General features: G+C 48.1%; 1 protein-coding gene across 2 annotated transcripts in view; it reads left to right on the top strand.

Annotated features, from left to right (window-relative positions):
* The window catches only part of Zfp64 (ZFP64 zinc finger protein), a 76,549-nt gene extending 58,878 nt beyond the window's left edge, over nucleotides 1-17,671 (top strand). Inside the window, exons 1-5 of one of the 2 annotated variants that reach the window (XM_063248144.1) lie at nucleotides 461-633; nucleotides 6,340-6,489; nucleotides 7,022-7,084; nucleotides 13,010-13,261; nucleotides 16,484-17,671. In XM_063248144.1, coding sequence (XP_063104214.1) covers nucleotides 528-633; nucleotides 6,340-6,489; nucleotides 7,022-7,084; nucleotides 13,010-13,261; nucleotides 16,484-17,190 — 1,278 coding nt within the window. In that variant the 5' untranslated portion in view covers nucleotides 461-527 and the 3' untranslated portion in view covers nucleotides 17,191-17,671. Of the gene's footprint in view, nucleotides 1-460; nucleotides 634-6,339; nucleotides 6,490-7,021; nucleotides 7,085-13,009; nucleotides 13,262-16,483 lie in introns of those variants that run through there. The other variant, XM_063248142.1, reaches the window with a different exon arrangement.
* The last annotated feature ends 6,571 nt before the right edge of the window (nucleotides 17,672-24,242 follow it).

Here is a 24,242-nt window from a genome sequence, read left to right on the forward strand (position 1 = left end):
CACAGCGTCACCCGGGGGAGCTCGTTAGAAATACAGAAGCTCGGGCCTCGGCCCAGCCCCGCCGAGTCAGAATCTGCATTTTAACGAGCTCCCCAGTGACTCGTGCGCACATTAAACTTGGAAGAGAGCTGTGCTTCTGAAATTTTAATGGGCAAACGAATCACCTGGGGATCTCGTTAAAATGCAGACGCGGTTTCGCAAACCGGAACGTGCACGCGGTCACCTGGGGGTCTTGTTAAAATGCAGATTCCGATTCCGCGGGTCTGGGCCGGAGCCCGAGCGTCTGCATTTCTAACGAGCTCTCCTCCGGTGGCGCGGGCGCGGGGTCCCCTGGACCCCTGAGGTCTTGGCTCCAGGCCAGTCGTCCGTCAGCGCTGCTGATAAATCGCCCAGCTCTGCTGAAGAGCAGAATTGCCGGGACATGCGCGTTCCGGTCGGGGGGGCGGGGGGTGATTTCCGAACTCCGGGAATTCGCTGTGTGAAGTAGGCCACTCGCGGGGACCCGCCGGGAGTCCGCTGCTCTCGCCATGTCGCGGCGCAAGCAGGCCAAACCCCAGCATCTCAACTCAGGGGAGCCGCAGCCCGCGCGCCCGGAGGCCGCGGAGGGGGCCGTGCGGGTGGCCGGGAAGCCCGGTGAGTAGCGCTGCGCCCGGCTTCGATCAGGGCTGGGGGTCCGCAGCCGGAGCTCGTGCGGACCCGCGTGGGCACGCAGCCTGGGCAGGGGGCTCGGAACGGCGAGCTCAGCTTCCAGCTCTAGTTCTAAGACTCGGACCCGGGCGTGCCGGGGGAGCCCTCGCGAATCACACCTCCGCGGGTACCAGCCCCTCCCCCAGCGCCGAGATCGCGCGGGGAGGATGCGCTGAGACCCCTCGAGGCTGTTCTGGGGGCGCGAGGGCTCCCACGTCCTTCTTGGCGCAGGCTTAGGCTGCGCACCTGGAAGGTGAACAATCTGGGACCTGCGCCCCGGGCGATCTTGCCTTGAATGAGGATCGTATCTGGAAAACCCTCAGTTCCCACTGGCTGCCCAACCTGCCTCTGGGGGCCGAGGGGACCGGGCAGTGGACAAGGAGAGAAGTCCAGTCCTCCTGGAGTTTATGATCCAGAGAGGACGAGAGCCAAACTGGTAAAGTGTAAAATGTATCCGAAATGAGTGCCAGAAAAAACGCAGAAGAGGCTGGGGAAGCCTCTCAGATGTGTTGTCCAGGAAGGCCTCGCCGGGGGGAGCTCGCAGAGGACCCTGCGGGTGGAGGGAAGAGCAGTCCAGCCAGAGCCGGGAGCGCCCGCCAGGCTGGAGCCTGAGAATGTCCGGGAGGTCTGGGACCTGGCGGGGGAACCCTGGGCCCCTGCAAGGATTCTGCGTCTTAGGCTGAGAAACGTAGGAGCCTTCGGGGTGGGGGTCCAGGGCAGTGGGCTCGCCCTGGCTGCCACGTGGACACTGCCCCCCCCTCCGACCCCGCCTGCGGTCGGGGTGTCCGCGGCTAGAGAAGAGCCCGAGGGTGGGGAGCTTTTCTAAATAGCCACATTCCTCAGTCCCCTCGGGCACACGCCCCCCATTGGAATCTCGGGGGGCGGGGCTGGGGAATCTACACTTCTGAGGCGCAGCCTACGCCGAGGTGGGTTCCTACTTTCTCCCCTCTGCCTTCTCTTTTCTTTTAGCATCGGAGGTAGACTTTGTCCTCTTCTACCCCGAGTTTTCCCTGCGCGGCAAGGTGGGGGTGCGCTTGGGGTCCCGGGTAATTCACGCCTCGGAGCCGCCTCTTCCTCCTCCTCCCACCCCATCAGCTGTCCAGGACTTTGAGGACCACACCTCTCTGAGACTAATGTAGGCTCTTCCAGAGTAGCAGCTGGTATTTTTAAGAGTGAAAAATAAAGCTTGTGGCCACTGTGTTCAGGGCCTAGAATGAATTCAGGTGGGTGGGAACTCCAGGGGTTCCCGGGCTGGGAAAGGGCTGGAGCTTATGGGGAGGGGGGGACCTGGAGGTCAGGGATGCCGAACCCCGCGGGGAAGTGATTAGAGAAGGGAACTGCTGAGTGACCCAGGCACGGATGGCTTCGGAGTTCATTCCCGCAGACAGCCTGGCCAGAAGCCCCGTGAAGCTGTGGGAGGCGTTGTGGGGTCTGGCAGAAGTCTTGTGTGTTCTGGACGCTGGAGGTCCCCTCCGGAGGTAGCTGGCTGGTGTGGCCCGGCTCCCCAATGGGTGCACTGTGGGTGGGAAGCAGGATCCCCATGGAAGCCCCTGGCGTCTCAAGTCTGTGACCCTGAACAAGGGGCCAGCCTCATCCTATAGGAGGATTTAGCCCCTCTTCACTTGCCAGTAATCTTGCAATTCAAGTAAAAATACAGCAGCACACATTAAACTGGTGGACTCCCCTGACCCCCACAACACAGCAGAGAAGCAGAAAGCACCTCCTGGCAGCACCAATGCCCTGTCATGGGCACCAAGTGGCACCACGCTGACCTGGTGTCTGGCAAGCCTGAATGCTTCTACCTCCTCACCCGGGGTCTGTCCCCAGCTCACCAGGAGACAGTGGCCTCTAAGGGCCTTGGGTCCAAGATGTCTAAAGCTGAAGGCCTCTACCAGATGCTTTACCCCACCTGAGCCTTTTGCCCCGTTGCAGGTTTGCATTGGAATCCTGCCATACTCTACCTGAAAACTGGTATCTCTTATGTGCACACCAGTGAGGGTAAAGTGTACCTTTATGTACTGCTGACTTAAGCACACGTCTCTCTTACCTACACTAAAAAAGTTAACTTTCATGTGAGCCTGTGACATAGCCATCATTCCCATTTTACAGATGTGAGAATTGAGGGAGAGGGAAACCGAGTAACCTACCAAGGACTACACAGCTCATCAGTGATGGAACTGGAACCTGTGACTTAACCAGCTGCTTTCTTAGCTGGTTTCCTAGTTCCCTAGTTCACCAAGCCCTACAACCCCTCATTTACATTTCAGTTTTCAGTCTGACTTGACTTCTGTGGAATTAAAAACACTTTAAAGATTTAATGGTTTTCAGCTTTCATATGTGAATGGTTAAGTGGTGCAGGGTTTTGTTTGTACTAAGCAACATTAGCAGAGCCAGCGCCACGGAGGGAGTAGGCAGGCAGAGCCTTGGGCTGCAGATGGGGTTAAGTGTGGATTCTTGTCACAGGGAAACATCTAGAGCTGCAACCTTGAATGTCTTTGAGCCAGTTTCTTGCTATCTCAGCCAGCAGAAATTCTCATAGTGTGATTCCTAGGCGGCGGCAGCCGCCACAGCAGCAGGGAACCTATTAGAAATAAAATTACCAGCTCTACCCTAGACCTTCAATCAGGAGCCCTAGAAATGGAACCCAAGGCCCCTGTGTTTCAGTGAGCCCTCTAGATGATTCTAGGGAACACTTACATGTGAGAACAAATGTCTGTGAGGTGTTTGTTTGTTTGGGGGTTCTTTTTGGTAGTTTATAGAAATGTATTAAACTGGAAAAGTTGTCACTTCATTCTCTGTCCTCTGCACACCCACCCAGCTCCTTCCAAAGCTGCATGTTTGCTGCATAAAAGCTCTAAAAACCTTCAGGGAGACAGGTCTCCCTGTACCCCCTTCTTCATCCTTCATCCTCTGCTTAAAACTCACTCTAGGAGCTGGGGGTTTAGCTCAGTGCCTGCCTGCCTGCCTGCCTAGCAAGCGTGAAGTCATGAGTTCAATCCTCAGTACCAAGAAAAGGAGAAGCCTTGCTCCATCCATTGCAGCCAGTTCGACTTTTCATGCCTTTTTTTTTAAAGGTCTCCAAAATCTGCACCAAGTGCAACACCCATGGATAAAAACCCGTAACTAGTAGTTAGCTCACAAGCATGAAAATACTAAGTATCAAATTTTTTTGTCTCACACTTTTCCACAGCTGCTCAGACCTCCTGAGTCCTGGGAGCACCCAGGGGTGCTGCACTGATATGAACTGATTCCGTGGTCTGGGGTGGGACCTGAGATTCTGCATTTCTAACCAGCTCTTTCGTGGTGCTGCTGCTTTGAGGATGTCCCTTTGGGGAGCAAGGGTTTGGGGTAGCACAACAGAATCACCAGGTGTATCTTTAAAATGCAGACTCCTGGCATCTTCTCAACTCCTGAAAACCCCACTGCCAAGTCTGGGTCTGGGGGGAGGCCCGGAGACACCCAGAACCCATGACAGAGGTGGCCTTGACATAAGGGATGTCACAATTAGGCTTGCAAAAACCACTGCAGTGAAGTCTAGAGACAGAGCTCAGAGGCACAGCACCTGCCCGCCAAGTGTGAGGTTGTGAGTTCAATCTCTGGTACCAAAAAAACCCTGCAGTGAGGCTAGTACAGCTTTTCAGCCTCGGCACTGCTGACATCTGGGGACACACAATTCTTCTCTTCTGGGACTGTCCTAAACATTTTGGGATGTTTGTCACCACGCTGTACCCACTATTGCACATATGTATGCGTGGGATCAAGGGGATCTAAACGTTCTCGGGCATTGCCAAATGTTCCCAAGGCAAAATGACACCCCCTTGAGGGCCAGTGGACTTGATCACTCATTCACACCTGTGTTGGTGGCTTCAGGCACCACAGCCAGCTGGAGGCGGCAGCTGTGGTTCCATTCACTTCGTCATCTCACACTGACTGCGTGTCACCAACCCGGCTTCAGAGCTTACAGGTTTCCTGCCTTAACGCTACGTCTCTGAGGATATGCGTTATCTCTCGATACGGAAGAGTACACTGAAGCTCAGAGACGTTAGGTCACTTGCCTCTAGTTACACAGCTAAGCAGACCCTTTGCCTGGAACTGAAATCTTCACTGTGCTTTTCAGTTTTTAGCGAGATTACTCCACAACCACAAGCCGCCCACCAACCAGAGAATCCACCATTTATTATCACTTAGGGTCACAAACAGGTCCTACACCTTGGCCCAGAATTCACAAGCTAGTTACTCCTTTCGTGTTGGTCCTCTCCCACTGCAAGACCTGATATTGACAACACTCCTGGGTTTTTCCCCTGTCTTGGACTTGAATCTATTTGGAGATAGCACCCTGGAGTCTTTTAGAGGCACTCAGCCTTTATTGCAGAAATGTTTAAGTCTGCGTAGTAGATTGAGCCACATGGACTTATTTGACCATTTTTGTCTATCCAAATGGTGGTGTCGGCCATACGGCCCTACTGGAGGCCAGAGAATGGCAGCTTGAACTCCTACGGGCCCACTGTCCAGCTTCACCTGCTAACGACTGGTGGCCAATCTTGTTTCTCTTGCATCTCCTCCGTTGTCCTGGATCATTTGAACCATAACATGCATATCATACTCTTAGCGGGGAGAAGAAAGGCAGTGAGTTCCACAACTGAGAACAGGTTTTATTGGGAGTAAAATCCAAGCGGGACGGCTGGTCTGCGGACCAATCAGCCTGTGGCTTACACACCTGGGGTCTTCTAGGGTCAAAGGGGGAGAATTGACTTGGAAACAGCCTGGTGTGGTTGTCCTCCAGGCGGGCAGCTGGCAGGGGTGTGGCGTGCTGCTATTTCAGGAGTGACAGTATCCCACACCTAGGGATTTAAAAGAACATAATGGGCAGAAGTGCACAAGAATCACACAGTGAGACTCCTTCAGCTCTGGTGCCGGAACGTGGAAACGCAGGTTTCTGTTATAACACTATTTGCATTTTTATTTTGTCTTCATTCTTCTTGCGATTTTCATTTATCACATTTACAAAAGCATTCATCTGTGATGAATTGGATATTGTTTTTAAAAACTAGGTCTTCACCTCATGCAGGTGGCTTTTCAGTGGAATGATGCTAGTCAATTCCCAGTGGCATTACCCAGGCCCTCTTGTTTCTTGTTATTTTTAGGAAATCAGTTGTTAAAGGAAGAGGACTTTTGCAAGACAGGCTAAAATGTACATGGTTTTCATTTCTATTTATTTATTTGCGATACGGAAGAGTGAACCCAGGAATAGGGTCTCACCATGTAGTCTGCAAATTCAGAATCCTCTTGCCCCAAGTAGCTGGGATTTCAGGCATGTGCCACCACTGCTGGCTTCTTTTATCTTTCTTTATTTGGGGAGAGAGGCAATACTGAGGATTAAACCCAAAGCCTCGCCCTTTTTTTATTTTTCATTTTAAGACAGTCTCAGTAACCCAGGCTAGGTTCGAATTTGTGATCCTCCTACCTCAGGCCAGTTGCTGAAATTTTAGGCATGTACCACCATGCCCAGCTGCCTGGTCCATTTTTAAACATATTTCTGAAGAGCTGGTGGTGGACGATGAAATCAGCTCACACTTGCCATCTTGCTGGACTTAGCTTGGTAGTTATACTTGAAAAAATAAAAATAAGTGAAACTTCTTGCTTCAATTTCAGCTTCTGAGCTAGGTAATGATGCAACAAAACCAAGCGGCCTCTCCACGGAAGGAGGTGACACCCTGAAGGCCTCTACCGTGGCTCTTCCCTCAGAGTCCAGGGAACACACGGCCACCCTTGGAGAGAGGACGTTCAACTGTTGCTACCCAGGTAAAAAGTGAAGCCGGACACACTCAGCCCCTTTTCTGTCCTGCTCTCAGCTGTCATGCGGGTGAGAATCTACACAGCTCATGCCTCTCCATGAGGCCCTTGGCATCCTGAGCATCCACAGCTCACTCGGCGTGTGACTCCCCACAACCTCAGGCCCATAGCCACTTCCTCTCTGAGGTTCAGGTGCTCTTTCATTCAAGGGTCACATCTTGCTGAACCCACTTTAAATCGGAAATGCATTTAATGCTCCTTAAACCATCAGCCTTCCCAGCTTAGCCCAGCCCGCGTTAAACAGGCTCGGACCCCCCACCTTAGACTATAAATGGTCACCATCAGCTGACACAGCCTGTTTTGTAATAAAAACAGGAATTTGTTGGAATTTATTGAGTGCCATAGCAAAAGTGAAAGCAGGATGACTGTACAGGGGCACTGTCACACCAACATGAAGTCAAAAAAAACCTCACAGGTCAAAGCATGACAAACCAGGGACTGGGTTGACTTGAAGAGCTGTGTTTTCTTTCCTCTCTGCTAGGTTGCCAGTTCAAAACTGTTCACGGCATGAAAGACTTGGATCGCCACCTTCGAATCCACACGGGTGAGTGGCTGCTGTTCCACGGTTTGGGGAGAGAATGGATGAGTTCCGTGTGAGGTAGAGAGTGGTGAGTCAGAGAGGATGACTCCTGCCTCCTGGCTTAGTGCAGTGGGCTGGGGCGGGAAGCAGAGGGGACAGGAGGAAGAGATGGCAAAGGATGGGCAGGCATTGCTTGAAGATGTGCGAAAGCCAAGGAAGGACGGCTGCAAACTCCAGCCTCAGTGGTGGAGTTGAGCGACTGCTGCAGGGACTGCATAGTGCAAGAAGCCTAAAATAGTTCTCTCCAGCCTCCTCTTTGCAGAAACATTGCCATCCTTCATCTAGCATATAAATCCTGTACGTGACTGTACAAGGAGGGGTATTGGTATGTTTGCTCATATAGAATCCAAGTTTAGTGGTTTAAACAAAACTAGGTTTGTTTTATTTTTCAAGTCTCTGTTAAGAAGCAAGCAATCAGTTGGGTGTGGTGGCATGCTCTAGCACTTTGGGAGGCTGAGGCAGGTATATTTCAAGTTCAAGCCCAGGTGACTTAATTGACTTAAACAAGACCTATCTTGGGTAGGGCTGGGGGGCTTAGTACCAAGGCCTGAGTTCAGTCCCTTCATAATGCAAAAGGAAGGAGAAGAGGAAGATGGTGACAAAGACGAAGAAGAAAGCCATCCTCTGGGTCCCAAGCATGGCCATTGTAACACACCGTGACTCTGGGTTCAAGGCCTTCATCGGTTGGAAGCAGAAGTGAAGCCTGGGGAGCCCATGGTATCCTCCCATCAGGCCATGGACCCGGAGAGGCACCCTGCTGTCCTAATGACATATATGCAGAATGTGGCCACACCAGGATTTGAGGAGGGCTGGGAATGGTTTCAAGAAGGGCAGCCACGTGCCAGTTCCACCTGTAGAGCCCCATCACTGAGGGAAAAGAGCTTTCTGGCCAACTGGAAGTCTTTGCCAGAAAGTGCCATGGTCCCAGAGAAATCAGAACAAAGCATTAATTTTGCCTGGGGAGGGTAGATAATTTCTTTCTCTCAGGGAAATGTTTGATCCTTAGATCCACAGACACAATGTCAGGAACAGGATAAGTTTTTTAGGAGACATTAGGGGACCAATTTGAACCTGAGAGTAACTTCCAGTGGTCATTCTGACTGGGGCTGTGCTGCTGCCATCTAGTGGGCCGAGGCTACAGGTGCTGCCTAAATCCTGCACTGCACAGAGTAGCTCCACCACAAACCGGGAAGGGTTCATAACGCCAAGGTTTACAGAGAGAATGGTCAGAGATGGGTTATCAGTGCTTTGCTGATACTGCAAAGCATGCTGGGATCACAGGAAGTATAGGGAGGGCCTTGGCTCCCAATCAGAGAGGTAGATGTCAGGTAGACAGCTTGCTCCTCAGCAGATGTAAGTTTAGGCTGCATCGTGGAGTGCAGGGCAGCTGCTGTAATTATTGGTGTCCCTTCACTAAAGAATGGAAAGTAGGAGAAGGGCCTGGAAAGCTCACAACATCCCTTCCTCAGGGCATGACCCGGAAGTGGTATCCCTTGTGACCACTGTTTCTGGATTCTTTAACACTTAAAACCTGAAGGCTCGAGCCATCAGTTTTGTGTTCTATCATAGTTGCAGTGTTAGCAAGTAAAACTAAAATTTGGAAAGATTCATTTGAAAACAATAAGCCCATTAAATATTAACATAATACTTATATGAAAAATACCTGTTCTTCCAGGCAAAATGTATTGAAAAGTAGCACTGTTTATACCTTTGCAAGTCTGTTACTTGGTTTGGCTTAACAGCCCGATTTTTGTACCTGTTTTTATGTGCAATGTGTCATGTTGGTTGCTGGTGACATAGACGTATGTGGAGAAAATCTGACATCTCATGTCGGAAATGGTTATCCCAAAACACAACATAGCGGTTTCTTAAAGACTTGCTGCTGTATGGAATCTGCATCTAGGTCTGTGACTTTTTCAAACTGTTAAATTGAACTCTGTTGATCTCTTTTATACCTTGAATGGCTCTCACCAGTGCTCAATTTTGTCACATCTCACATTAGTCATTTGCAAAATACTCACCAGTTTATGCAGTTTTTCCAAACATTGATTCACTTCATTACACTATAGGAAAAAATCTACTTTGTTAATATTATTGATCACCTCAGAAAAGTTAAGTACAGGTTAAATATCCTTTATCAGAAATGCTTGGGCCAGAAGTATTTTAGACTTGGGAGTTTTTTATATTTTAGAATATTTGCATAGACTTTTTGGAAATCCAAAATGCTCTGAAATTCAAAACTTTTAGACCATTATGTTGGTGGATAAGGGATGTCTCTAATCACATAGCAGAAACAGAGTTCCAGTAGAAGAGGGCAAGAGCAGAATAAAACATACTTTATTCCTATTTCCTGTGTAAAGTCTTGACTAGAAGATTCATGTTAAGGTTATTTCTGGATGGTTTAAAAACAATTTAAATCTCTTAACCATATATACATATATGTAATCATATATATAATGTGTGATAATAAATGATTAAATAAAAATTATTACAATATAACACATTGCTAGTAGCTCCCTGAAGATACTCTTTGTCTATAATCCAGCACCCTGGAGGCTGAGGCAGGAGGATTGCTGCAAGTTCAAGTCCAGCTGAGCTACACAGTGAGCTCCTTGCCACTCTCTGAAGCAGCTTTGAAAGTTCTCTTTGTGAGCATCTTTAGTTGCACCTCTGTGGCTGCCCAGATGTTCTGAGTTGATGCAAAACACTTCATTGACCTCCATGATCATTTTGACTTTAAGGAAAAACCAGAATTCGCATAGGGCCACATCGGGTAAACAAGGCAGGTGAGGCCATGCCATGATGGTTTCACAAACCTGCCTGCAGCTGGGCGGCCTAGGCCGCGGGATTCACTGTGTGTTTTATCAGGTCTCATGAAGGCACTTAGAAAAGAGGATTTTCAGGATGGCTTCAAACAGTGGCAAGAAGGAAGAGAGAAATGTGTTCAAAGTGAAGATGTCATATTTTGAGGGAGATTAAGGGCAATGTGTTTTTACTGTAATAAATTTAAAATATTGAAGCATCCACCCTGTATTTTGATTACCCCGTGCGGGTACATATGTGTGTTTTCAGATTTTTTAGTCATCCCAGCAAAAGATAAATAAGTCCTATTGTTTGAATTTGGTGACGGAGTGAGTTTCTTTTGCTCCTTCCATACCCACACCAGTCAGTGATCCCACCTGCTCTCTCTGTAACTACATATACTCCAAGGACACAAAGCACAAAAGTAACCAAATTCTGGGACAAGACTGTCTACTGTATCAGAAACTCAAATGTCTTGGAACACGTTTTCAGACAGTGTGGTGATAGAACTGACCTAAACAAGCAGGAAACAGAACAGGGTATGGAAATGGGCACTCGGGGAGGGCAGGTCCAAAGCCGGACTCGGTGGCACTGAGGTCAGTGGGAAATAGAGGAAGAGATGTGGCCAGTCCGAGGTCGATGGGGTGAAGGTCACAGGGCTTCGCTTCTCCGTCCCAAAGGGAGCTCCTGAGCACTCAAGCCAGTAACTGTCGGGGCCAAGTATGCTGTGATAGCAGTCAAACCACATAGGAGAAAGTGGATTCAGTACACCTGAATCCAAAATAAAAACTTAAAGCACCAATCAAAAGTTAAGATGAGTGTTCCACAAGATGAAATTCATAACGAGGGACAGAATTACTTTTCAGAACACACAAAGACTTCTACAAATGAAAGATAACTAATTCCAATGGCAAAAGATACAAACAGACACCTAGAAAATAGAAAGGTTAGTGGTCTCATGAAAAGCTCATAAGCAATGAAGTGCAAATTAAAGACAAATACTGCATTTCATTTGTCAGGCTGGCTGAAATTAACATAGTGAAAGAAAGTAGTGAGTAGTGAATTATGAGACATTTATCGGTTACCACACCCTCCTTCCCATCTCCAAGCGCAGAAAGAAAAATATCGTTATTTTTAGGGCAAAGGGGTGGACTGGGCATGTGTGGAGAGGAGGAGAATAAAAGCTTTCTAGAGTGCTGTCGGTGGTAAAGTCATTTTAAAATAAGGGGTGTCCTCTCCTGAGTCCTCTTGCTGTCCCCCATTTATATTTCACTCATTCAAACTGATCCTTCTGGATCGCCTGGGTAGCCCAGACATGGACGCCGTGAATTTTCTCTTAATCCCGACTGCCTTGGCTTTTGCTCCTGGTTCCAGACCCAAGAGCGCTGGTGAAAGTGAACTACCTCTGTGTGATTTCTTGGGAGGAAAATGCTTAGACTGGACCCCCATTTAGGATTAGAATCCTTGGGAATCCCTGGCCTTCTTGTTCTGACGGGTTATCACAGCAAGAAGTTAATTCTCATTCCTAGCCTTCTGTGTTGTTATGCATATGTAGTTAGGCATGGTGATTGATTGAATTTCTAACGTGCTCTCTTGAAATGGACCTGTGGCATGTATTTAGCCCCAGAAGAGAAACAGACTTCTAATGTTGCTATTTTTATCCCATTTTGTAATTTGCATTTGGCATCACATGTCTCTTATAAAACCAACCAAGGCATGGTTTTTATGTCATTCTCTGTGCCGTGAAGCACTGAGTTAACCGTAGAAACACTTTCCTAGAAACACTTTCGGTAGAATTGCCCACATGTTCTGTGCTCCTTTGGTCCTGGGCGTGTGGGAGATGGGAGCTGGGTGGGGCAGGATGACACAGCAGCTGCGGACTGTGTCACTTACACAGTGTCCCCTCAGTGGTCACAGCTGTGTTGCTTAAGGCTTCTTTGCCTAAGCTCCACTGGCGGAGCAACCATGTCAGGAGCCACCTTGCCTAGGCGAAATCTTTTTCAAACTCGTGTTTTGGATCTCTGGCAATTTTGGAAAAACCTACAGACCCTTGCCAGAATAATGCTTTTTAATGCATAAGATATGTCATGTTTTTGTTTTCTGGCACAATAGAGAAGCAGAATATAAGCAAAAATAAAAGGGGGCCTTTTTATTTAACAGAATGGTTTGGCTTTCTCCTCTGACCGGATATGGGAGTGTGGGGTATAATGTGACCTTTGACCGGATATAGTGCTTGGGGCGGGCATTGATGACGCTCGAGAAGCTGATTGGAATTTTCTTGGCATACAAGGGAAAAGGAAGGAGGAAGTTGTAAACAGGAGGAAATGACCATGGAGTAAGCATCTTTGATTACACGGTGTTGAATTACACTGTGGTTTGATTCCACAGTGTTGAACTACCGCCATAATATCCTGTAATTTATTCTAGGACAAAACTCTTTCAGTTTTAAAACCTTATTTTAATGTAATTGCTATCAAAGTATTAAGTGTATGGTATTTTAGTGCATCAAATCCTTGCTGTCCAGGGCTAGCCTCCCTGTTAGAGAGCAGGATCCCAGACCCTACCAGAATCCGCACTGTGAGAGCCGCTCTGCATCCCCAAGTGATGAGCATGCGTGGTAGCACCGACCTCCCCTGCACTTGGTTGGGCTCTGGAAGCCAGGGTGTTAGCTGTCCTTGCTGTGAACCACAAGCAATGCCTGGAGAAGTGCCATAGGCGTGATGTGACACAGCCCTGTCTCACGTGGGTACCTAAGCTCTCAAGTACCATTATCAGCATAGTTGATTGCCTGCATTCAGAACTGTACCAAATGCTAAGGAGGCAGGGAAATAGCTCAGTAGCACAGGGCCTGCCTGGCAAGTGTGAGGCTGTGAATTCGACCCGCAGTGCAAAATGCTAAATCATAAGTAGAGATAGCGGAAGTGAAAATGTTACCATTCTGCCAATTTAGACTTCATTTTTCTGTGTTCACGGATTTGGACAGATGGAGGCAGCAGGCCCCTGGGCCCAGCCTTTCATCTTGATCAAAGCTGTGCAGTCACCCTGCTCGAGAAACCCTTAAAACTCTGAACCCTTATGTGTTTGAAGGAGACAAACCCCACAAGTGTGAGTTCTGTGACAAGTGCTTCAGCCGGAAGGACAACCTGACCATGCACATGCGGTGCCACACAAGTGTGAAGCCGCACAAGTGTCACCTGTGTGACTACGCCGCTGTGGACAGCAGCAGCCTCAAGAAGCACCTGCGGATCCACTCGGACGAGCGGCCCTACAAGTGCCAGCTCTGCCCCTACGCCAGCCGCAACTCCAGCCAGCTCACCGTGCACCTGCGCTCCCACACCGGTAAGCCGTGCCCAGAGACCCAGGATCTTAACTTCCCTCTAATGTCTGAGTGGAGACATTTAGAATTTGTGATTATGTGACTTGTCCAGGTTTCCACTGCCAGAATAACAGCTCTCAGTAAAACAGGTGGTTAGACAGCTGAGTTTTCCAAGTTACCTGCAGTATATAGAACACATCTGGGGATGGATACCCAATACAATAGCCAAGTGACAAAGGGTGTATCTCAAAGAATAGTTCAACCTTTAAACCAGGCATTTCATGTTTTGACTTATACCCTGATTGCGTGGCTTAACTCAAGAATACAGTGAAGTCAGTTGACTGCAACTACAAATCAAAAACCTCTAGTTCTAGGAGCTCTTCTTTCCCTGAAATAATGGCAGCTAGATAGGACCCACCCAGTGAGGCACAGATAAATGAGAGGATTGGGGCATTCATCATGAGGCTCATGAGATGAGCACTTCAGAGAGTTTAGGACGATGGTAAGCAGATAAGAGTATGCTGTCGTTAAAATGTGAGACTAGAAAGCTGTATCACAGCAGACAAATGCAAGCGGACATGGAGCTGGGAGCCGCCCTTCCAGCCCACGTCTGAGTGCCCTGAGAGCTCTGGACTTGGAAGTGACATGGATAAGGACATAAAGCTCAGGAAAAGCTAAAGCCTACCGACAGAACTGCTGTCTACCTTTCTAACTATGGCCAACCCAGGGAACGTATTACATGAAATGTGCTAACTCTAACAAATCATGGATCCCGGAAATAAGAGCATGTGAGTAATGGGCGAAAACTTTGCATTCTGGTTGATGTCCATCTCTGGCAGAAATGTTGCATCCAAATAAGAAGTACTATAAAGACGTGGGGCAAAGGCAGAAATTAAAACAGGTTGCTAGCTGTATAGTTAATAAAATTTTCCGAGATTACAAAGCAATTGTTCTAGGGAACCAAGACTTTAGTTTCCTACTAAGCCTAGAATAAAAGAAAATGGGCATGAGAAAAATCAGATGACTAAAGGGTCAGAAACAATGAAAGGACTCACAGTGTACCAGTCAGGATGAAGTGAGCTAAAAGGAGCCATCCATACCTAGAAAGATGTCTAAGACTGTCGGTTCCTGGGGGCAGTGGAGCAATATCCTCCAATGGAGACCTATTTCAAATTTAGAATTCTATACCCAACCAAACTAACTCATGTAGGAGACTGAAACTGAAGGATAAGCAAAGGGCTTACGACGCTGTTCCCAGCCACCATAACTAAAGTTACTAGCACATGTGCTCTAGTAAAACAAGGATGAAAACAAAACGGGGCCTGCCTACTTATTTTATGTGTGAATATCTAAATATAATTACCTGGGATCATGGCAGAGAGAAAGATCAATGTGATACTTGGATACAATGTTAGAAACGTAACAAATTAGACAAACCATTTACAATTCCCTGTGAAAGGTTATATAATTAAAAGACTAGGCGACTTCTGAGATTCTGAGGAGAGATTCTTTGTTTTGTTTTGTTTTTTTTTTTTTTTTGCTCAAGAAATACACAATGCAGTCAAGAAGCCAGCTAAAATGTATTTCTGAGAGAGTGTGAATTTGACCTTGACGATGGTGACACTGTACACTCTCTGGGGCATGACGGTGGCCCTGTACGTAGGTGATTATGATTCTAGTGCAGTGTTTGGCCCTGAGAGTTTCACATATTCGATCTTATACGAGTTAGTGGTAGTTTGATTTTAAAATTAAAATCTGATAACGATTTATGTGTAAGAATTCACAGGACAAAATTGACATTTTTTTAACTGAAATGTGAAAACAAAGCCATCCTAGCAAGTGCAAAGTTAGTGTGATGATGAGTTTCCCCTTCTGAGGGGGTGATGTCACCTTCTTATTCAGCTCAGAAGGTGATACTAGGCTGAATGTAGCTGCGTGTTCCAGCCAGCCCAGCTACTTGGGAGGCTGGGTACAGGAGGATCACAGGTTCAAGGCCAACCATTCCTAGGTACTGCACTAGAATCATAATCACCTACTTACAGGGCCACCGTCATGCCCCAGAGAGTGTACAGTGTCACCATCGTCAAGGTCAAATTCACACTCTCTCAGAAATACATTTTAGCTGGCTTCTTGATTGCATTGTGTATTTCTTGAGAAAAAAAAAAAAATAAAAAACAAAGAATCTCACAGAATCTCAGAAGTCACCTAGTCTTTTAATTATATAACCTTTCACATGGATAAGGTCCTTTGTTCAATCTCTAGGACCACAGAAATAAAAAAGGAAAACCTTAGAAGAGCAGGAATCATAAACATCAGCCAGCAGGAGGCAGCTGACTCTGAAGGACATGTGAGACTCTTAGCCCTGCTTGTAGTCCATTAATGACAATCAAAGGAAAAATGCTCCCTATAAGTAGTATCTGCAGAGAAAGGATTCTAGAGAGGTTGCTATGACTTTTCATTATCTGTCATACTCGTGTTAATTTTATAAACAAGCCAGGTGTGGTGGCTCACTCCAGTAATCCCAGCAGTTGGGAGGCCGAGACAGGAGGATCATGGCAAGTTCAAGACCAGCCTGGGCTACAAGGCCAGCCCGAACTGCATAGCAAGACCCTGTCTCAAAAAACTACACATAAACACAAAATTATAAGCAAACAAGTCCAGAGTTAATGAAACTAAAAAGCTTTAGTAATACAAGCCAAACAAATGGTAAAGATTATGGTAAGCATGTTATAAATCTGAGCTGTGTGCTATACTTGGAGAACTTGTACATCGCATCTCACCTCTCCCACACTCAATTCTGGGAAGACAGTTATGAGAGTTTATATTTGAAACTCATGTGCCGTCAAGAATGCAGACTTGGGGCTGGGGATTTAGCCCAGCGGCATAAGCACCTTCCTTGCAAGTGTGTGGTCATGAGTTCGATCCCTGGTACCGATAAAAATGAAAAAAAAGACCAAAAAAAAACAAAAAAAGAGAGAATGCAGACTTGTGCCTGAGTTCAGATCTCTGCTACCCCACCTGGCTGATCCTCAGTTGCCCCGTCTGTACAATGGGGGTAATCATACTCCTGAACTGGTGTGCAAATGGAGCGAAAGCCCACAGTAAGTACTGTCATTATCAAGAAATTGCAAACAGTTGGATTCTCAAGACTCGCTCATCCCATTGTAACCCTGGGTGCTGATGCATGCTTGGGGGGACTTCCATTTTGCTGCCTGCTCTAATGGAAACCCTCCTTCCGTTGCCAGGAGACACCCCCTTCCAGTGCTGGCTCTGCAGTGCCAAATTCAAAATCAGCTCGGACTTGAAAAGGCACATGATTGTGCACTCGGGGGAGAAGCCGTTCAAGTGCGAGTTCTGTGATGTCCGCTGCACCATGAAGGCCAACCTCAAGTCGCACATCCGCATCAAGCACACCTTCAAGTGTCTGCACTGTGCTTTCCAGGGCCGGGACCGGGCCGACCTCCTGGAGCACAGCCGGCTGCACCAGGCCGACCACCCCGAGAAGTGTCCTGAGTGCAGCTACTCCTGCTCCAGCGCGGCCGCCCTGCGCGTGCACAGCCGGGTCCACTGCAAGGACCGTCCCTTTAAGTGCGACTTCTGCAGCTTCGACACGAAGCGGCCCAGCAGCCTGGCCAAGCACATTGACAAGGTCCATAAGGACGAGGCCAAGACGGAGAACAGGGCCCCGCAGGGCAGGGAGGCACCCAGAGAGAGTGCCTCCCACCATGTGGCCAAGATAGTGACCCAGAGGGCCTTCCGCTGTGAGACATGTGGCGCCTCCTTTGTCAGGGACGACTCTCTGAGATGCCACAGGAAGCAGCACAGTGACCAGAGTGACAACAAGAACTCGAACTTGGTCACCTTCCCTCCTGAAAGCGCCCCAGTGCAGCTCGGGCCCCTGGTCTCTGTTGGGCAGCTCGAGGTACCATTGGAACCCAGCAATGACCTCTAGTGTGGCCAGAGTGGGCTCTCAAAGGGGTTAGCACTGCGAGGCCATCGAGGTACACTTGGGCCATCAGTTCTGGCCCAGTTCTCCCAGCCTCCAGTGGTTAATGGGGCCATGACATGAGGACATCGGCCAGTGCAGCACGACGGAACCCCCTCCCCACAGCTGTCTTCTCCCCAAGACTTTCCTGGCCAGGTTGCCTTGCTCATCCAAATACACGCTCTGCTGAGCATGGATCTGTCCAGTAAGGAGAGCCCCTCCGTGATGGGTGCCAGCTTTAAAACTGGTCATCTCTGATGGGGTTGTTGACCTTGTTAGACAACATAGAAATGTCAAGCTAAACCGGTGTGTTCTGGGGGCCAGGATAAAAGGATGGGTGTGCAGACAGTCCGTGGTGACTGGGAAAATTCTATTTCTTAACCTAGATGGTTATCAGTGATACATTTGTGTGGGTTCTTATATGTTTTATAATAAAAGGGCAAACTCATCTCCAGACTGATGGACATTCGTCTATGCACAGGTTGGGGGGGGGCCTGGGCTGGGGGGGTCTCCATCCCCTCCCCCACCCCATTCAAATATTAAATAAATGACCTGTAGGCTTTCCGGCAGTCCTGTAATGAGGTGAGATGCATTCTGACCTGGAGGTGGCGCCAAAGTTCAAACTAATGCTGGCCCAGCCTGCACTTGTGCTCTGTAGAATTTGAAACATGCATGCTTGTGTTCAGGGGGGGAAAGTCTAGGATCCCACCAAGTCCTGGCCGAGCTTCTAGGCTGTATGATGTGTGAAACAACACAGAAAGCATTTAATGTGTGCGGAATAGCACACAGTTGAAAATCTAACCTTGTAAACAGACGTTTTCCTTGGACTAAAGTTTAGAGGCTGTGGATTTCCGGTGGAGACATCATTTACCCAGGGTTGCTTTGTGTGTCCTGTTTTGGCATCTTTTCCTCAAATTCTTTGTTTAATATAAATTTGTGTGTGCCTTCCTTAAGCAGCAGTTTTGTTTTTGAAATGAACTAAATGTTATTCTTGGTAAAGTAAGAGAAAGGCTGTTACAGATGGAAGAATATAGGGGACTATTTTGCTTATGAAACAGTGAGGTACAAAGATTATTTTGTGACAGTGACTCGCATCATCCTGACTCCGTTTGAGTTCTGCAGTAGGCAGGTGATCATGGACTGCCGGCTCCAGTAGAGGAAAAGGTTGAATTGTTGCAGGTACTCGGTAGAGTTCATCATTGCTTTGCTACAAAATTACTGTTTTTGATCAGAAAAGCCCCAGGTCAGTGGATGCCAAGGTTATGGCACAGATTCTGTTATTACGTCTCTGCCATTTGGCACGAGGGCCTGCATTTCTAGAAACAGAAGGCTGTTTACCTTTCAAATGGGAACTCTTTGATAGAAATCACATAATCGTCTCTTGTGTTTCTGGTATTATCGTGCTTCAGATAAACAGGAAAGTTACCACCCTTGTTAGAGGCAGTTTTTGTTAACAGCTATATGGACTTCGAGGGCCTCAGATGTAACCTGGTATCACTTAGCAAACGTGGATTCCTGATAGAGCAGAGGTGAGCAGCAAGTTTGGGATCAGGTATTGAATACTTTAGACACTGTGGACTCTAATGTCTCTTCTGTAACCACTCAGCTCTGTGGCTTTAGCACAAAAGCAGCTAGAGGCTTCAATAATAAAGGACATGTCATGTTCAATAAAATGTCACCAGAAGCAGGCAGCAGGTCAAATTTGCCAAGCTGGCCTGTGCAGCGTTTTGATGTGAATTGGTGAGAGTGACTTGCAGAACACTCTTAAAAGAGGTTGAACTTTCTGGCAGAGACATAAGTAGGATTTGTGAAAAAGAGGCTCACGCAGCTGGGGGTGATGGCGTACACTGCTGGTCCCAGCTTCTCAGGAAGACGAGATAGAGGATCGTGAATTTAGGGCCAGCCTGCTAACGACAAAACCTATTGCAAAAAATAATTTTTTTTTTAAGCTGGGGATGTGGGGCCACAGATATAGGTCAGTGGGACAGCGCCTGCCTGGTAAGCGCAAGATCCTAAGTTTGATTCCTGGTACCAAAAAAAGAGGTGGGATGTAATTCAGCAGTACGGCACTTGGCTAACATGGACGAGGCCCTGGGTTGGTTTCCTGATACCGCAGACTGGTGAGAACTTGGGGGTTTAGAAAAAGTGAACTCTGAGGGGAGCCTAGCACTAGGAAACTTTCAGGAGTAGAAATGATTTAACCCCTGTTTTATGGGCAAAGAAATTAGAAGGTGATGGTTAATGGGCTAAATAAAATCGTGCAGGAACTGGAGGTGAACTGGTTAGCACACTGGGATGAGACTTAAGCTGTAGATAGTTACAGACCAAAAATAGAGGGCTGCAGACGTGACCTAGCCTGAGATGGTTATTTCTACCCCAGCCCCGGTTGTGAGTCAATATGAAAGAGTTGATGAGTGAGTCTGTTTGCTCTTTGACTTCGCCTGGGCCAGGGGTTGGCAAGGTTTTTTGGAAAAGGACCAAATAGTAAATATTTGGGGATTTCTGGCCCCATTCCCTGTGGAGACTACTCAGCTCTGTTTACCCCCACTCTGCTGCTGTAACCAAAGTAGCTATAGAGAATGGGGCAGCCAGAGTGTCACTGTGTGTTGATAAGCCTTTATTTATAAACTGAGCATGGTGGTGCATGCCTGTAAACCCATCTCTCTCTGAGGCTGAGGGAGGAGGATGGAAAATTCAAGGCCAGCCTGACACCTGAGCGAAATCCTGTCTCAGAAAAGGGTTGGGGATGTGGGTCAGTATAAAGTCCCTAGGTTCAGTCCCTGCAGTATCACACACACACGCACACGCACATGCACGCGCGCGCACACACACAGCTGCCCAAAAACTTTCTCCATGTTTTGGAGGCCGCAGCTTGCTGAGCCCTGAGGGTAAGCCACAGGACAGGGCAGTTGGCTCCAGGTAAAAGGCTCTGGGGGGAAGTGGCCAGAACTGAATTTCTCGGGCCTGCATAGGAATGTGCTACCTTACACAGCAGGCGGGTGAGTTCCAGGGCAGGAGCTGGGAAGAGCGAGTCCTCTTCACCTTTCTTCAGCTTAGCACAATTCACGGTCACTCACCGTCACTCGGGCGTGTCCCTTTGCTGGAGTTTTCTTGTTACCTTCTAGATACGCTATTTTTTTCTTTATCCTTGAATTTAATTTCTTTAAGGAAAACAGAATGAGCTTCAATTCCTGTTGCCATCATGACAAGGTGACGCTAGAGTCCTCACACTGGGCCAGGTGCTGACCGTAAACCTTCCCTGCACCAGTCTCCTCAGTCCCTTAGCGGAGAGGGAAGCAAAAATGTTTTTGTCTGACTGAGGGCCTTTGCGCTGAGCCACATCCCCAGTCCTTTTTATTTTTTATTTTGGGGCAGCCTTGCTTAAGTTGCCAGGCTGGATTCTAGCTTTCAGTCGTCCTGCCTCAGCCTCCCAGTGTGCTGAGATTGCAGGGCTGTGCCACCACTCCCGGCTGAGGGGCAACAATGTTTTGTTGCACTATCTTAATAAAATCAGTAAACTCTGGCTCAGTGCTTTGTGTCCGTGCATTCCTGGGGAATTCACTTTGTTCTTGTAAACAGGTTTTATTGGAAGTTGGCCTGGCAGAGGGGTGAGGCAGGTTGTCCAAGCTGCAAGTTCCACCCCGTGTTTGTTTTGAACTTTGCAGGTTTTGTTTGTGGGCCTTTTTTTTTTTTTTTTTTTTTTTTTTTTTTTTTTGACAGACTTCATTTTTATTTCTCTTGTGTAAAAACCCTTATGTTGTAGCTACTGCTGGAGCTTGAGTCCTCTGGACAGAGACTCTAGTGTGGATTTTCACAAGATGGTCAGTGAACCCCTGATAGGAAGACTGTGAATACAGTCTCTTTCCAGAGGTCGGGGGTCAGGTAGCTGAAGGTCTTTGATATGGCATCAAAGGTGGCCTTAGCGAAGTTGTTGTGGGCCTTTTTTGCCATCATTATGGGTTTTGAAGCAATTATATTAAGATTGTTATCTTGATCGCTGAAATTTGGGGCTCACCATAACTGTACCTGGAGCTGCTGCTGACCCCAGCCCCTCCCTGCCCCAACAGGACAAAGGTAATGTCCCTAGGACCTGTATCTAGGCTATGGCATTCCGAGAGACTCCTGTCACAGAGTGCTATCAGGGTGACACATTGTTTTAGAAGCCACCTGTGACAAGCTAGAGAGATTAAAAAAGGTGTTAGTGAACCGCTGCCTCTGGCAGTACTGTCTGGCTAACATCCAGAGCTCTAATCTCTAATTCTCAGTTTGCTCATCTGTGAAATGGGCTGTGTCCAGCATCTGTCCTAATGACAAAATCTCTCAGCTTACAGCAAAAACAGAACTCGGTTAACCCCTGCTGTGGCTTCTTCTCGCACCTTCTCATTTTCTTTTTTTAGGGAATGGAGAAGATGAGCCAAAAACTAGCACTGTGACCTTATGGCTGTCTGGGATGATGGCTCTGTCTACCTTCTCCCTTACTCCATATTTCCAACATGGGTCCAAGGTGGCAGCCAACCAGCACGGAAGGGTACACCTCTTCCCAATACCTCTGGAAAGCTGCTCGCCTCCCTGCCAAATCCCACAGCCACCATCATCCATAAAGGATGCTGGGACGCAGCTCCCTTGGTTAAGACTGGATGGGGAGGGTGGGGTGGCCCGTGAGCGTCCTCTGCCCTCTGAGTAATACTCAGGCTCATTAAAGGTAGGTGGCTTTCCTATCGAACCTCTGCCACCAGATCTGGAGCCCCCAAGGTGTGTGCACACATGCATCTTAGGACTTTGCTGACACAGCCTTTGCTTCTGGGCTGCTGGCTCATGGCTGCCTTCCAAGGCGGCCAAGGAGCCGAACTCCAGCCAGTGGTTCCCAGCTGCACTCACCTGTGCCATCCCCTGAGAAGTGAATCTCTCCCCGGGTTGGGGCCCACATATCTGTGTTAGTCAGCTTTCCACCACTGCATCACAATGCCTGAGATACCTCAGGAGGAAAGGTTTGGCTTGGTTCCTTGTTTCTGAGGTTTCAGCCATGGTCACCTAACTCTATTGCTTTGGGCCTGTGATAGCACAGAACATCATGCTAAGAGGCCAATTTACCTCATGGTGACCGGAAGTAAAAAGAGGGAGGGGCCAGCACCCCAGTACTGTTTCCAAGGCATTCCCCAGTGACCGCCCTTTCTCCTGCCAGGCCTCACCTCCTAAAGTTTCTACTGCCTCACACTGGGCTACAGGGAGTTGGGAGACACCCCAGATCCAAGCTACAGCAGCATCCATACTACCTAGAGCTCTGCAGGTGATGCTACTGTGAAATGAGGCATGGGACAGGGCGCCTGCCCCAAGCAGAAGGAGCCAAGCTGTTCTCGTGCACGTGTGACCATTTTGCAATTCTTAACCTTTCTCCGTAAGAGATCGTGCATTTTCATTTGGCATTGGGCCTATAAGTTATGCAGCCACCTGTTTGAAGGAAAGAGATGAACATATCTGAATGAACCAGTAACACCAGTAAAGTGGAAAGGGCCTTTACCCATTGAAAGCAAGACTGTTGGCTGGGGTTGACCAACCAGAGTCCTGTGTAGGAGGGAGAAGCATTGGGAACCACTAAAAAGTGTATCACAAAAACAGTGTAGCCTGTACCCAGTCCCCTGCTGACCGCACAAGGAAAGGCTTGGAAAATAGGTTTCAGAAAAGTGAACCTGCCCAGAGCCACACATCTGACCCAGATAATCAAACCTCCATGTAATGGACTACGTGAGTGTCCAAAGTCAGCCTCCAGGAGCTTCCTTCATCTAGGACATCACCCCTGGGGAAGGGGAGGGGATGGGGGGGGCATCACCCCTGGGGGAGGGGAGGGGATCAGGGACAGGACCACTTGGGATCTAAGTGCTTATGTCAAGAAAGTCTGCAAGAATGATGAGATCAAATTTCACATAAGGATATTGTGGGATGACAGGGAAATGTCCCCGCTCTCCATGTGCTGCAGCGAGCACCAAAGGAGCGGCCGTCATTACAACCCCCGGCACATGGCTGCATCACGGAGGAAACTGCTTCAGTACTGAGCCTCGGTGATAACAAACTTACCTGAGTATGAGAAGGCACTTCAGCCTGTATGAAGCCATTCTCCAGAGAAGCACAGAATAGTATCACGTCACTCCTCACATGCAGCTGGAGCACTGTCGTTCTTTGTCTTGTTTTTGTTCTTAAGTCAGGGGAGCCTCGAGCTCACAATGATCCTCCTGCCTCAGCCTCCCCATGGCTGGGATTACAAGCGTGAGCCACTATGTCTGGCTCAACCACCAAGATGTTAAATGAAAACATGATTTCTTTGATGCCTCAATCACAGAATGCAGCTCCCTGTCTGCCTCCCAAATTGACCAAAGTACTTGATTTCAAGGAGAGGCTGGCAAATGTGAAGTTTTGCTTTTTCATCCAAGTTGCTGGATGCTGGAACTCTCATTGTTGGTCTTGATCTCAATTCTGAGCTCCACGGCTGGCTGTAGGGGGCAGGCTCAGTGGTTCTGCACTTGCCTAGCATATGCAAGGGCCTGGGTTCCGTCCCTAGCAGCACTAAAAATGGGGGGAGATCTCCAATGTTGAAGGCGTTCCTGGGTTTTGTTTTGATTTTGTTGTTATGTTTTGTTTTTTGGTGGATTTGGGAATTAAACTCAGGGCCTTGCACATGCTAGGCACACACTCTACCCCTGAATTCCACCCCAGCCCTTGGCATTCTTGGACTTACATTTGTCTCTGTCATAACTGATCAAGTCATAGTACATGTGACTGTCCCCTGCTCATAAAAACTTATGGGGCTCCTCCAAACTGGCCTCCTTCCTGTATTTCTGTACAGCCTTTCTTGATAAACTCCTCTTAAAATGGATCCACGCTCACAGGTTGATCTGAGGGCCTTTGGCGTAGAGACAACACACATTTCACTTTTGTCTGGCAATTTGGAAATTCTGGTGGAAAAAAAGTCACACGCACACTCTCACACTTTATTCAAGCATAGTGATATGTAGCCAGGTGTGGTG

Source organism: Cavia porcellus, unplaced genomic scaffold (genome assembly GCF_034190915.1).
Source record: "Cavia porcellus strain 051 isolate PalLab524CR breed Dunkin Hartley unplaced genomic scaffold, mCavPor4.1 scaffold_5, whole genome shotgun sequence".
NCBI lineage: Eukaryota > Metazoa > Chordata > Mammalia > Rodentia > Caviidae > Cavia > Cavia porcellus.